We start from the raw sequence: 15526 nt of genomic DNA on the forward strand, positions 1-15526 counted from the left end.
AAAGCGTCGACGAAAACGTGATTCAGTAAAAGTAAAGTCTTCACAAAACAATGAGTGATAATGAATAAACAATATTACGTGAATGCACGTTAATATAATGTGTGAATCAATTGGCTATTCAACATGAGATCCGGAAATGTGTGGAGAAAGTCTTTGTCGGCAATGAGTATTCGAAATCTCGTGTGTGGAAGACAAATACTTCGAGTTTTTCTGCTCATCGTAAAATTTCAAGAAACGAAAGATAATGTAATAATTCGAAAGATCTACGCATAGAGAAATTTGAAAAACTGATGCAATTGCGAAAATCATAATAATTATACTGAAAATATTAGCTTTTCTATATTTTATTATTCACTTTCGATTCCTCTATTTACCAATCTCAAATGGCCAAAATTGCTGAACTTGACAGAACGACAAAACGAATATAATTGACCGCAATAAACCCTTCGCGATTCGTCTGTTTTATCCATACCCTTGCTGTCCCAGAATTTGGATTTTTTATAAATCCATACACATCGTATACGAATCGTGATAATTTTATATAGAATATCAAATAATATTAGCAGTGGAGCATTAAAAGCAGAATTCTGCGATAATGTTATCGGTGGCCATCGCTTTCATACGATCGCTAAATTATCGTCGGTGCTTAGACGCATATTACAATCTCACCCCCTCAAGCCTAATTGACAAACGTGCACTGAGCCCACATAAATTATGCTTCAAGCGATCGGTGTGTACTTTGGGCAAACTGCCTCGATTCATAAAGTTACTTTGATGCCGCACCGAAGCTGGTTCATCCTTTTTGATGTACTCCGATACTCAGTTGCACAATTTCATAAGCTCTCTCAATCGATGCAACTTCTAATTCGGTCTCTAACTTATTTTCAATCTCGATTGCGCATTTTATACACGCATTTCCTCATTCGAATGTAGTTCGAACAGATACGTTTTTTGATAGATCGATTTCCGTATCAGTTACGAGGAAAATTTCTAATCTCTCCTCGAGCATAATTGCTGGTGCTGGGATTCGCTTAATTCGGGAAGAAGAAAACTGAACGTTCGATCATCGAGACACTTTCACGAGCCATTTTCAGCTAAATTCGCGCGTCTTTTTCGATTCCGTTGAGCGGAGACGGTCCTGAATCGTCAACACGACAATGCAAGTTATTTGCCATTGGAGACGATGATATCTAATGAAGGGTGCAATCCTTTATTCGCCACGAGTGACCCAGAATCTTAGGAATAAGAGAGAAGAACATGTGTACGAATGCCTGTGCCGCTACACCTGTTTCTCCATTTTTTCTTGTATTTTTCCAATGCCTGTACGCGCGCGTTCTCTCTTTTTCTCACCCGAGACCAGTTGGCACTGGAAGCTGCTTCATAAGGCATCACGACAGCAACTGGTCTCCGATGGTACCAGTCGGTGATGTCACGCGCTATGAATTGCGATTCACATATCTATTTTGCAATACTTTGGTAAACATTTTAATATGCATTTTTACTGTGCACTCAAACAGGTGGAAAAAAATCAGCATCCACTGAAGACACTGCGTTCCGTGCAGTCTTCGAAAAAACAGAATGAATAATCCCAGCCCAGTATCTAGTCGATTTATACGTGCAATCTGGAGGGAACGCAGCATTGAATTACCGGCGTACATTTGTTCAGGCGACAAACTTGACTAAATAAACACAGAAATTCATTTTCTGCTCTTCCTCTACTTGCATCGATGAGCAGCAAAACTCTGCGCACGAATCACGAGCGAATGCATTATAATCATAATTCTAGAGAATTGTTTCCACGAAAATACGTTTTTACCTTCTCGTCGCCATTTTTACCGATGAAAAGGTAAATTTATTATTGAGGTGTATAATTTATTAATCAATATTAACCGAACACGAAAAATTCGTTTAGATTCTTCGTGGATTTGCAAAAGCGAAGAAGGTTATTATCCGACTATTCGGTGGACTGGTAAACAGGGAACAGCATCGATTCTTCTATCTCGTGAACTTTGGATGTTGTACTAAAAAACAATGGCACTTACGATTCTGAAGTAGAACGTTATCCATTCATTGAGCGATAAAAAGGAAAATAGAAAAATCATTTTCAACGTTCATTCTGAAAAAAAAACTATTCTGATCTTTCACGAGCGCTCGCACAGAACCAGAGAAAAAATGCAGCGATCGTTCGGTCCAGCAAGCCTTAACACTCGAGCCAGAATATCGGATGCTCGAAAGTGTGCGTTTCCACAACTTTAAACTCGAAAGCCGTGTCCGCGTGTCCGACACATCAATCATAACTCGAGCGGCCGAGGCACAATACGTATAGTGGAATTTCATCGTAGGAATAAAAATGAAAAACATCTGTCGAAAAATTGGAATGAAAAAAGAATAGCGCACATTTGGACGACTCGCTTTGGTGCGGTTATTCATCAATAGCGTGTGCCGGAGACAAATGAATAGATCAGCGGATGAGTGTCCGTGGTTATGGACATGGGAGGTCCGTAAAAAATTTTTACTTTCCCCGGCAAACATACATTCGACACTTTTTTTCGTGATCAAACTATTAATAAAAATTCAAAACGTAATACACGGTGGATAACGACTTACAATTCGAATGGACATGATTTTGAATACTTCCTAGTTTCTTTATTTATGACGCTGAAGTTTCCAACGTTGGAGTCCAATGAAATGATCGAAAAAAACTCTCCAATAATTCCAGTAATTCTCCTATTTTGTTCCCTGCCAAATTTGCGATTCGTAGTTATTCAAGCTGCACTAACGATTCGTTAAATAAAAAATTGATGAATTACAAACGTTTTTTTTCGTTCATTTCGTTGGACTCCAACGTCGGAAACTTCAGCGTCGTCTTTATTTGTCTAAAATTATACTTCCTAAGCAAATAAATAAAGAGAATCTGCGTGGCCCACGAACAAAAAATGAATCTCGTTAAGCCGACAAAATTTTCAACTTTTTTGAGATTCCGCGTTCATTTCTCTCAGAGAATAGAAAACACTGCAATAATTACGAGTCCGCGTTACTTTTCACGTCCAAAGTAAGGCAGATTATCCCGAATGTACCATTATAATGCAAATTAAGGAGGTCCTTGTCATTCAAAAAAGCAAGGAACTTTTTTGTTCTTTTCACGATCAAAAAAACGAACAAAATTTATTCTCGCAATTATTAAGAAGATGATCGTGTGTAACTTGTTTGTTGAGATTGATACATTTTTAATATAATGATAGCGGTTAAAATACTTTCGTTATAAAATCGTCAAGTAAAATGTGACGACAGCCATTTTCTATTTATATGCGTATATGCATATCTATATTTTAAACCAGCTGGCTCGTGGTGTTGTCGTTATTGCTCGTTGACTTCAAGTAAGTGTTTTTCTTTTTTTTCCAATCTCAAATCATTTTCATCAGCATAACAAGGGTTTCTCAAAACATCATTGAAATATAAAAACATTATATTTCCTTATTCTCGTTTTTGGCTCTTTAAAGTTAGGAGGATCTCGTTTCATGAAATCCAAATCGTCGCACAGGAAGTGTGCCTGCCATAAGAGGCTACGTCAAAAAATGAGATTTTCGCGAATTGTTTTCTCGACAACAAGGCGGTAGATCCTCTAATAATTCTGGGAATAAAGGCACGCCGTATATTTTTAGCATATCTCCAAATTTCAATTATTAAAGTTATTCCTCAAGTAATTGAGAGATTTCAAAATGCTGAACAATAATTTATGACTACGAACGAGTGTGCTATTTATTGATTTGTTTATTTATTAAATAAACAAATAATTCAAACGCGCGAGAATACTTAAGAATTATTTTAAAATTTAATAAATAATTATTTTAAAAATCGATTCAGCACAAAATTAAAGTTTTTTGAGTAGATTTTATGGCTGGGCGTTGCATCGAAGTCTCACGAGACGATGAACGACAGAAAAAGACGGGGAAAGGAGAAGCGGGCTCTCACACCTCGAAATAGAGCGTAAATGGACCGTTCCGAAAATAGCGTTAAACATTTGTACATAAAACCCGTTTGCCTATAATTTTGTGTCATGCGGTGAGTCAACTTTGATGCGGAAACCGTGAGAGAATTTGGATTCTCGGTTTCCTCCAACTATATTTAAAACGCTCGTTCGTGAGAGAGCTTCCAAAGCCTGAAAGAGAGCAGCAAGGGAGTCACATTTTTACCTAGGTATACACCTGTATAATCCGCACACGTACATCCGCAACTTTGCGCCGCGAGAATATGTTGTACTTTGCTAAACTCATTGAAACGCCCGTCAATTAAAAACGGCTTGATCGACTCCGATAAATCGAAAGCACGTTCAGAATTGACGATGTCGAAGTGTCATTTCTTGTCCTTTCGATGATATCAGAAATCGGTAATCGCTAATGAGGCTGAAGTTTGCAACGTTGAAGCCCAACTAAATGATTTTTAAAAAGCCTCCAATTATTCCAGTAATTCTCCAATTTCGTTCCCTGCTGAATTAGCAATTCGTAAGTTTTTCAACCTGCGATACTTCGTGAAATAAAAAATTGGTCAATTACAAATGTTTTTTCCCTCATTTCGTTGGACTCCAACGTAACAAACTTCAGCTTCGTCATCGCTATATTTAGTGCAGCGCACATTCTCAGTTAATTATTCTTTCAAAATGCTAACGAAATTTTTATCGTTGGATGGCAACCGAATGTTCGTGCAATGTGAAATGTCGAAAAATGTTTATATTTATTTCGGTGTTGAATCAATAGGTGGGGATCAAATGTTGGAATGACTAAAATTTCGAACAGCTAAAATCTCGAGTTTATAAACTTCGAATGATAATATGGAGACAGGTAGATTCGACTAGAGCTTTGAATGCCGAACATAAATAAAGCAGAAACTGCAAGGTTCGAAGCACGTTTACATCTAAAATAGAATGTAACAGTCGCCCATAGGACGATGACTAAAATATCGATTTTTCGAAAACTCGACTATCACTCTTTCGATTCATAAATTACTACAGTCAGTGATACTGTGAAAATTTACAATTTTGAAAATATAATAACGAAAGATCAAATATTACTGAAGTTGAAATACTGAAACACCAAAAAGTCGAACAGTCAAAATAGCGAAACGTTAGAAAGTCGATCGATCAAAATAAAGAAATACAGTGGAGCTCCAAATACACGCGTCTCACTCACTCACTTACTCAGACCGGTGATCTCCAATTTTAAACATCGCCATTTTAACTTTTGCCTTTTCGAGCCATCGCTATTCCGCATATCTAAGTTTTAGAGGCTCGAAAAATTCACTTTCGATTTTTTGCTACTCTATATTCTGGTCTGTCTGTAAAACAATTACTCTCCATTTTGAATTCGAAAATATGAACTTTTGACATTCAGATGGTCTGTTTAAATTGCATTCGAAATGAAAACTTTCGAAATACATATTTTCGAGTAAATACGAATTCAAGGAAGAAATTTTTGATTAAACATGCAATCTACTGAATAGTCGATCGGGAATAAGAATTTCGAATTACTTATTTTTCTCCAAACTTATGTCACAACTTTAAAAATTTCGAAATATCGACCGTTCTACAATTCAGTTATTCGACATACTGAGCCCCACCCGAATCAATCGTGTTTTGGATGGTCACCTATTTGGAGGAGCTTATTTTCAAGACCTTTTCATCATGTCCTCACTCAAAAGACGCGCCTGAATATTTTCTTTCGCTTATTCTGTTGCAGATAAACTTACGCCTAATTCTCGTCAGCGGTAAGACAAAAGAGTTCCTATTCAGTCCAAGCGACTCGGCGGGGGACATAGCCCACCATGTGTTTGAAAATTGGCCGGAAGGTAAGACTATTTCGCGTGCATATGGATACGAATATTACGGCAACGATGTTCAGCTTAATCTAAGAAACGAATAACAAAAATGAAAAGAAATATCTTTTCATTAGTAGGATACTGAATTTCGAAAAAGTTTCATCAAAGTAATAAATATTATGAAAAGTCTTACGACACACGATTCTGCAATAACAATACGAAATTTTGCACTGATTTATACCGAGGAGCATAATTTTTCTCATTTTTCTCAACGTAACAAGACGATTTAATCTCATCGCTGACTCAAATTATCACTGTGGGCACGAATGCATTATTCTTGTCGCGATTATAAACACTGTGAGATTGTTTATATACGCAGGGCTCTCGCGGGCTAGGTGTTTCACTCGAAAGTTGTACGCTCTGAAAATACCGTAATGGGTAAAAGCGAGAAGAGGAGATCCGGGAAAAAGAGCCAGACAGCCAGCTACCCCGGCAGTTCATTGCACGCTCGGTTAACACGTAACAGAGTAGAATTCTATTAATTCTTAATGATTGCGATTCCCGCAACTTGTACGGAATATATTTCTCACCGGGAGTTCGTCATGATGGAGCACATTTATATATTTATCATAGGGAGTAGTAACTTTCCCAATTCGTGCCTCTTCTCATGTCAAACGTCCAAAAGTACATCATAAATGTACCTCAAACTTTGGTGGTATTGAAATTTTTATCGTTCCGATTTGTTAACACGTTCCTTCATTTATTGTTCAATTTCTTGCAGCTTCAGTGCAAATTTGGATTCTGAGTGTGCAAGAGAAAATGTCAGGAAAGCTTTCGTATGCCAAGGCTAAAAATAATGTCTTAAACTTTTCTTGAAGTATGCACTGATGGTTTTTTAAATTCAACTATTCATTCAACTTTCGAAATTGTTTTATTTTTTAATCGATTTCAAGTAGAGATTCGAAAGAACATCGATTACAACTTGAACGGCGAACTGCCGGGAGTTTGTGAATGAAAAAAAAAATTGTTGCGCTCTAATGATTCGGACAACTGCGACCTTAGAACCATGAAAATATCAAAATTTCAATTCTTCCCTGCCATTCATTTTCCTCTTGTTTCTCACGTATGAAAAAATTTGTGAAACAAGAAAGTGAAAAAATTCGAGAACGAAAGAAACTTTGTTTCATTAGTATACGTTGATATCTTGCAGATTGGGCGGAAGAGGCGGTTGCCAAGGCTGAAATCTTACGACTAATTTACCAGGGTCGTTTCCTACACAGCAATGTCACGCTCGGTGCTCTTGGGCTTCCCTTTGGAAAAACAACGGTGATGCATCTGGTTCCACGGGAAAATCTTCCCGAACCTAATTCACAAGGTTCGTACTCACTTTTGACGAATCATTATTAAATTTCGAGAATTCTTGAATTAAAATATTCATTCGTTTGCATTGAATTTAAAAAATTCATTAATACAAAAAATAAAGTATATATGAGGCGTTCCGCGTCAAATCAACCATTTTTGAGCCCGACCCCTTTCCATTTGGCGGAAACTTTTTTATCTTTTTCTACTGTACCAGAGAAAGTTTTCCGAATTTTTTCTAATTTTTTTTCCCGACCCAAAAACAATTGTGAATTTTTCTAAAAAAATGGTGTTACTTTTGTCCAAAGTGACAACGCTCTCGAAAATTGACTTATTGGGAGGTTTTTTTTAAGTTTTGTCTTCGAGTCTACTTTTCAGAAGAAAAATATCAAAAAGTCATACAAATCTATCTTCAACTTTTTTTTTTTTTTTTTTTTGAGAATTTAGATACAGAACGAAAATTTTGGGATGATTACCATTTTTTATTTTTTTTTTCTTTTCTCTATAAGGAACTTTGACATTTTCTACAAGTTCTCTGAAATTTTGACAGTGGGCTCTTTTCGCTTTCTATTCTTTTTTTCCATTACGAAAAAAGATTTTTTTATTTTCATTTCAGCTTACTTCTAATGACACCACTTTGAAAATATTTTGGGATGTACCGAGAACCTTAAAAGCAACGATAATTATAAGAATTAAAATCGGTAATCGTTGGAAAAATTTCAATTTGTTTCGAAAAAATCAAAAGAAATGAGACAGTACTGGATATGTTTTGATTATTTTTTTGATACTCAAAAAACTATAGTTTATTAAATAATTGTAACTACAGAATTTATAAATACATAAAAGAAAAAAGCGTAGAATGTAAAATGGAAAAATTGAAATGAATCTTATCCCGATTAACCAACTTCTAAATTTTTAAAAGCTCATAGTTTGACCAAAAATTGCCAAATCATGAATTTTATTCCATTTTCTTTGTTTTCAAATGTAGTTTAGAGAAGTCCAAGAAATATTCAAGGCTGTCTTTAATTTTTTTTTTTTCTTCAATTTCATTTTTCCCATTGTCTACTGATTTTAATTCTTATAATTATCATTGTTTTTCAACTTTCAAGATTCTCGGTACATCCTAGAAGAAGATGTTCAAAGTGGTGTCATTAGAAATAAGCAGAATTGAGAAAAAAAAAATTCCAATGGAAAAAAAGAATAAAAAGTGAAAAGATCCCATTTTGAAAATTTCAGAGAACTTGTAGAAAAAGTTTCTTATGGAGAAAAGAAAAAAAAGAAAAGTTTTTTATGTAAATTTTCAAAAAAAAAAAAGTTGAAGATAGATTTGTATGACTTTTTGATATTTTTTTCTGAAAAGTACACTCGAAGACAATATTTAAAAAAAAAAAAAAACGTCGCAATAAGTCAATTTTCCAGAGCGTTGTCACTCTGAATAAAGATAAGACCATTTTTTTAGAAAAATTCATAACTATTTTTGGGTCGGGAAAAAAATTTGAAAAAATTTTGAAAGCTTTCTCTGACACAGTAGAAAAAGATAAAAAAGTTTCCGCCAAATCGAAAGGGATCAGGTTCAAAAGTGGTCGATTTGGCCTGGAATGTCCTATATAATTACCACGTCATGGGAAATGAAAACTTTTCCCTTCCTGTTCGATTTTCCAATTAATTTGCTCGTTATTGGTCAAAATACGCAACTTATGTTTACCCCTCGTTTTTCTTTCTTTTACTAACGCTCAAAAAGAGTTTTATTCATTAAATTTTTCAAAAGTTCAACTCTCTGTATGTTAATTTGGTAAACTTGCCGTTGGCTTCATACGTCTTTACCGAAATTTTCACTGCAATTGAAATTCATTGATTAATTCATCTTTTGCATGCCTCATTTACGATCCTTACAGGCATTCTCCCTAATGGCGAATACATGTATGTTCAACCTGATGACCCTGAAAGCTTTGACGACACTTAATATGCTACTTTGTATCCCTAGGGCTGACCGTGAGTCCCATTAATTATCCTCTCCCAATCCTTCGATCCCTTTAATGCCTCATCAAATTTACGAACACTTACCAACTTGTTTTCAATCTTCCATATTTTTTTCTACCTCAGCAGCTTTATATTCATTTATTATACGTGTGTTATTTTTCTCTTAACTTTCGCAAATCCACACGTGTTTGTTTATTACGTTGAGCATTTTTAATTTCAATAAATGTTCGAAAATACAATATCAGTGTGAAGAAAAGAAAAAAATATTTATCCGAATGCCAGAAATACTTGATGCCCGTACTATAATAATAATTGGAACACAATATATAAAGGACAACTTGAATGTTTCAGATCAGAGACAAAAGAGTAAAGGTGGAGGTAGCAGTTGCTGCTCCGCGTCATGCTGCATACTTTAAAAACATTGGCTGCTTTGGAATTTATTTTTGAGGCGATTTACCACGTGTGAGAGAGCCAATGGACATCGGAGCTGAGCCATGAGTTTCTAAGGTTTTATGCTGATGTCTGATCGTTAGTGGCTGGAGCTTGTGAGCAAAGTAGCAAACGAATCAAGAGGAATATATCCTTGACACATCGGAGGAATGGCGGTATGTCAAGCCCCGAAACAAAGTGAGAAGAGAAAGGAACACAAGAATATTCATGTATCGTAGAGGATGCCATTTTCTTCTTGAAATCGGAGTGAAAACTGGTCGGAAAACGTCGAGCGTCGCAAATAACGAACAAAACAATTCGTTTAGTCACGAACCCATGGGCGATCAGGAACAACATAGCAGGTCACACGAGGCAAAGCGTAGAATAAAATCTTTGTAATATACGTAATAAAGTCGCGTCAGGACGCGAAGCAAAGTCTCGCTAAAAAATCGAAATTACGTACTCGCACCAAAAAGTGGGGTATTGCGTTACGGTTTTACCGTGTCGTGATTCTTGCACGTGGGAGACATGAAAAAAGGTTCTTTCGTGCGGGGAGGTACACTCAAGACCCGGACTAATGACTGGAAATATGGAAAGGAAAAGACTCATGGTCTTGCGAGACGGGAACAAACATTTCCTGACGCCTACCTACCGTTCATACTGCCCTTGGAAGTGTTGAACTGACAAACTTCCGTAAACGTCGGAGAATCGGATCAAAATCACGAAAAAACTAAGAATCCATGTTTATATGTATATGGATGACGTATATATACAATATATATATATTTAAAAACAACAAATTTAAAAACCACGAAGAAAAAATGATCCCAGTACCAAAAACAGAGGGGCGAACGGAGAGCCCCTGATCGTTTGGCAAGGTTCCTGGAAACGTCGTCGCTACCGTTGCTTCAAAAGCCCCATCCACTAATAAAAACAAAAAAAAACCACGAAGAACAAACTACCGCAGCGTTATTATATAATAATGTAGTTGGAATACGTGCGTCTGAATGTTTTACGGTGAGAATGAATTTCGTGTTTGAGATATATCGAGAAAAAAAGAAGTGCGTGAGAGAAAATTAGTACGAATGTGGAGAAGGAAGAATAAATTTTATGTTGTGATATGCAGGTAGTGAATATATTATATACATACTATTATTAAAATTATATTATATATAAATATATATTATAGTACGACGACCAGTTGGACATGCAAAGTTAAACGTCTCGTACTATAGACTTTATTATCATGAATTTGAATTAATATTATGACATCACCTTCGAGAGTTTAGTATCCAGTATATTAACACACGAAAAAGTTGAAAAGAGAGAGAGAGAGACAGAGAAAAACAGAGAAAAACAAACGGACATTGGATCTCTTAACGGTAGTAGTGATTTAATAAAAATGAAGAAAGATTTGAATGAAGAAAAACAAAGGCAGAGAACTTGAGAACATACATATGTTATATACACGTGCATATAACCATTCAACAGTGTATGTGTGTATATGTATGTATGTCTAGCTCCTTCTCATCCCTTTCTACGTTTCACAGCTCCTTCCCTTTTCCGACCTCCGTCGATTCCCGTCCAATTTCTTCGATTGGGTCTAGTTAAATTTTCTCGTAGTCCCCACCGGCCCAGTCGTACGGGTATTAAGGAAAAAAAGGATAAAACCCTCTCGTAGACCTTTGTAGTTAGGTAAAAAAAGAAGAAAAGAAGGATAAAACAAAGCAAAAGGAATAGGAGAGCCAACAAAATATGGAATGATTGAAAAAACTGAAATCAACTAACCGGACCGTTATCATATGTTGTAGCCTATTCTAAATATACTCTAATATTACACTAACTGTACTGTATTATATCTCTTATCAATGCATAATAATGTGTATATATATATATTGTCCTTACGTAGTGAATTTCATGAAAATCTGACGATTACCAAGTTATTTATTTCGTTTCTTACAAACTTCGTGTTACACTCTTTGCTAGATTTTTATTATTTGCTTTGAAATCTCACGATCCCCCTCGTACTTGGCCCATCCCCTTCATTTATCCTTCGTTCAATTCTCTTTCTCTCTTGCTCTTTAATTCCTTCTTGTTCTATTGTTTGGGTTTTCGAGCTTTGCTACTGTTGTAAAAATTCACAGTCGTCCGAAACATATCAGCACCTGTTAAACATTTAACTATTTCTTCTTCTCCCGCCGTCTCCCTCTCCCAAAATTATCATCAAGGGTTCTTCTTGTTTTAGCTTCTTCTGCAACTCAATCTCTACTCTTTTTTTTTTAACTTCCGAGATCACCGTGTTTCTGATAGTTTCCATTGGAATGGATTTTTATTTCATTTATTTTATCGATTAATTTGCGCAAATTCAGTGGGTTATTCATCGCTCATATCCGTCAAAAGGTCTTATGTTTCGCTATTTCTCAGTGACTTTCCCAACGCTACGTCATTCATTGATTCCTACACTCTGACGAAAAACTTTTCCATAACCCATTGTTCGATTAAGGGCTCGACGCTTTGGAAAAAACAAAAACCGGTGGAAAAAAAGTGCTATTTTCAGCCACTTGTTTTTTCATGCGCGATAAAAAGTTTAAAACATTGACGACGAACACACAAAAACATTCAAATCGAAATACATATATCAATAGCTGAGTGGCGAAAAATAAAATAAACAAGAGACTCGAAACAAACAACATTGCGTTAATGGAATTCCTTCAACCGATTATTTTGTCAATCTCTCATTGTTATCTGGCTCATTTTTTTCTTCCAACAAGATCAACAAAATTCGTAAAATGTATCCATTCTGTTTTTTAATATTTTCAGGTTCACGAGATTGATGAATTGATCCAAGAATAGAATAATTTTTTTTTTTCATCCTACCTCAATGAAGTAGGATTCCATAATCACTTAGTTTTTATCAATTCCAATGAAGCCTCGATTTTTTAAACTCTGCACACCGTAATTTGGTCTTGCGCTACTCTCTTTTTTGCATATGAGAGAAATATTCGAGAGTGAAAAATGTCACTTAAAAAAATATTAAGGAACACACACCGTGCTCTTTTTCTACGTGACTGTAGAAAAAAGGGGAAAAAATTTCAGTGTGAAGTTTGTGGTACAGAACTGTTTTGAAAATAATAGAAAAGAAATATATTTTTCGTTCTACGATGCGACCTCGGGTGTTGTGTAATTTCAATAACCATCTTAAAAAGTCTACGAATCATCTGAGAAAGCTCTTAATCTCCGAAAGGAAGCGGCGAGGAAAATAAAAACAGAAAGATAAATGCAAATAATATTTTTCAATTGACGATAATTGTAAGCCCCGTTCCAAATAAATTTTCCTATTCAATTTAAAAAAAAAAAAAAAAAAAAAAAAAAACTACATTTTGGAAAGAAATAAGAAACACGAGTCTCACGAGACCCGAATGCTTTCCTACGACTTCGGTGCAAATGCGGGGTCTCGCACAAATGAAATGTAAAGTGCTTTTCATATTTAAGAAAGAATCAGAAAAATAACAAAAAAAAACACTACATTAAAAAGCCAGGAATAGTGACACAAATTAAACGAAAGTCAATCGTTGATTAAAAAGAGCTACAACGAATCCATTTTCTAGTGGGCGTCTGAACCAGTTTTAAATCATATACGTACTATGTTTAAAAATGGCAAGAACGATATCACAACTCGAAAGTTAGAAAAGCAACAAGTTTTCATTAAAATTTCCAGTGCATGGATACATCGCCGAATAAAAATTGCGGATACACCAACAGTTTCTTCGTTTGATTTATTTTATTTTATTTTTTTCGTTCACACGTTAAATTTGTAGTCACGGTATATTTGTGTTTGTAATTATTACATCAATCGTAGTCTCACAAGAGTGTTTTCAAAAAAGGAGACGTCATTTTGTCAATGGGGAGGGTGATTGAATAAAGTTTGGTGACCGACCGTCCTAATGGAATAATATTGTCAGGTATTTTGACTCGACGAAATTCTACTTTCATTAAAAAAAATCTATAATGTTCGTTAACGAGAACCGAACCGTTTGTGAAAAAGACAAAATACCATCGTTTTGTCGAACAAAATTGTTGAGCATGAAAATTGCAGTCAGTATCGAGGAAATGTAAATCATAATTGCGTGCAATGTTCGATAACCATTTTTATCAGGCCCGCCGATATCTTCGTGATTCAAAATCATTGATATAAATAAAAATAAAGTAAAATAAAAAAATAAATTGAACAAATATTCCACGGTATTATATTACCTGTACAGTTGAACAAATTCTTCTTTCAATATATGTGAAAAAAAAAAAAAGACAAGAAACAAAAGGAAAAATTCAACGAGAACGAGAGCTTCCTACAGTAGCCAAACACGTGAATCGAAAATGTGTGCTGAGTTTTCAATTCTCACACGAGCGACAGTGATTTGAAGAATTGTTCGGGAATAAAAGAGAAAAGGAAACGCAATGAATTTATGTTTATCCGTTGAGCTGATTATCACAAGTTTCATTTGTCATTTCTATGTCGTAAAACGAGCATGTTTTCCGTTTGTTCGTATCCCGTTTATCACGTTAAATCTAAATCTAGGTAACATAATAAACGCATAAGTGTAGCAACATAATAAATATATGTATCATGAAATTATACATAAACTTACTACTCGAGGCATGACTAAAATCCAAAAAAACAAATACAACGCAAAAAGCAAAAAAAAATCATCATTGAAAAATAATGAAAAAACTTGTCCATGATGAAAGAGATAATTAACGAACGAAGGGAGGGGCTATATGGTATTAAATGATAGAGATTCAATTGAGCAAATATTTCTTTAGATAGTTATGTACAAGTATTATTGTTCATTTCATTTTTCTTTTCTATTGGATCTTCGGCACTTGGGTTGTACTCGGGTTGTTCTCGGGTTGTTAGGATGAATTTCAATTGGGCGAACTGACCTACATCGTTTTAATTCAAAAGAGAAATAATATTGCAATTTTTTTCATTTCTTCTGACTCGATTATAAGTAATATAAATGAAGATTTTCGTTTTTGTTATCTCTTTTTTTTCAATTGAAATTCCGCTGATAGGTAGCCACACTTTAAGTTTCATCGCTATTAGATAATAGGCAATATTCATCTGTAAATAGAACGATTAATATTTCAACTGACTAGTAAGTGTTCTAATGTTCTTAACCCATGAGAACAATTAACTGATAAACGAAAAAGAAAAATTTTAATAAACGTCATAAGTTTGTTTTGATTTTAATGTTGTTGCGTAAAAACATTGAACGTTTTTTTCGTTATAGACGGACACAAATAAAGGGTTGCCAGCAAAAGGGTCGAGGGCTTTAAACGAAAAAGTGCATTATAATATGAAAACATATTTTTTGCAGGATACATTTCATAAATCCAATGTTGTGGCGCTCTGTGAAACTCCTTCTGTTTCCATGTAGCATATTATAATCTCATTAAAAATTAAATTTTTCATCACGCGATTATCGGATCCCTACTGTGTCCCCTTGTAACGAATAACAATGTTCTTTTTATCGCAAAAATTTATTATATAAAACAAAAATAATAAATAAATCAATAAAAACAAAAGCTTTCGTTACACACCTCATTTGTAAATATTAGATCGTATTTTTGTCTTCAATGTAAAATTGACGAGGATTTTAACTGCAAACTAATGGCTTAGTTATTAGCATACGAAAATAAAGTTGAAAACTTAATGGGAAATACGGCGCTTTTTTATTCATTACTCAAAATCCTCTTCCTCCAAAAAAACGATTCCTCGTCATTTCGAAGTTTGTTGAAAACTTCCAGTGTTTTCAATATCTCAAATGTATTTCATTTTCATTTGTTTTTATATAACCATAAATGTTTTCCATCCATGTATCACTGTAAAATAAGATCCGAACTTATTAGGTTATTCGTTCAACTTTTCTATTCGTCTATTACGGAA

At 34.8% G+C, this 15526-nt stretch overlaps 1 protein-coding gene across 1 annotated transcript in view; it reads left to right on the forward strand.

The window, feature by feature from the left end:
• The window catches only part of UBL3 (ubiquitin like 3), a 77433-nt gene extending 62133 nt beyond the window's left edge, over nucleotides 1-15300 (forward strand). The window contains exons 2-4 of the mRNA XM_043411262.1: nucleotides 5733-5841; nucleotides 7022-7186; nucleotides 9502-15300. Coding sequence (XP_043267197.1) covers nucleotides 5733-5841; nucleotides 7022-7186; nucleotides 9502-9566 — 339 coding nt within the window. The 3' untranslated portion in view covers nucleotides 9567-15300. The remainder of the gene's footprint in view (nucleotides 1-5732; nucleotides 5842-7021; nucleotides 7187-9501) is intronic.
• Nucleotides 15301-15526: the final 226 nt, after the last annotated feature.

The sequence above is a fragment of the Venturia canescens genome, chromosome 2 (assembly GCF_019457755.1).
Source record: "Venturia canescens isolate UGA chromosome 2, ASM1945775v1, whole genome shotgun sequence".
In the NCBI taxonomy this organism is placed as follows: Eukaryota; Metazoa; Arthropoda; class Insecta; order Hymenoptera; family Ichneumonidae; genus Venturia; species Venturia canescens.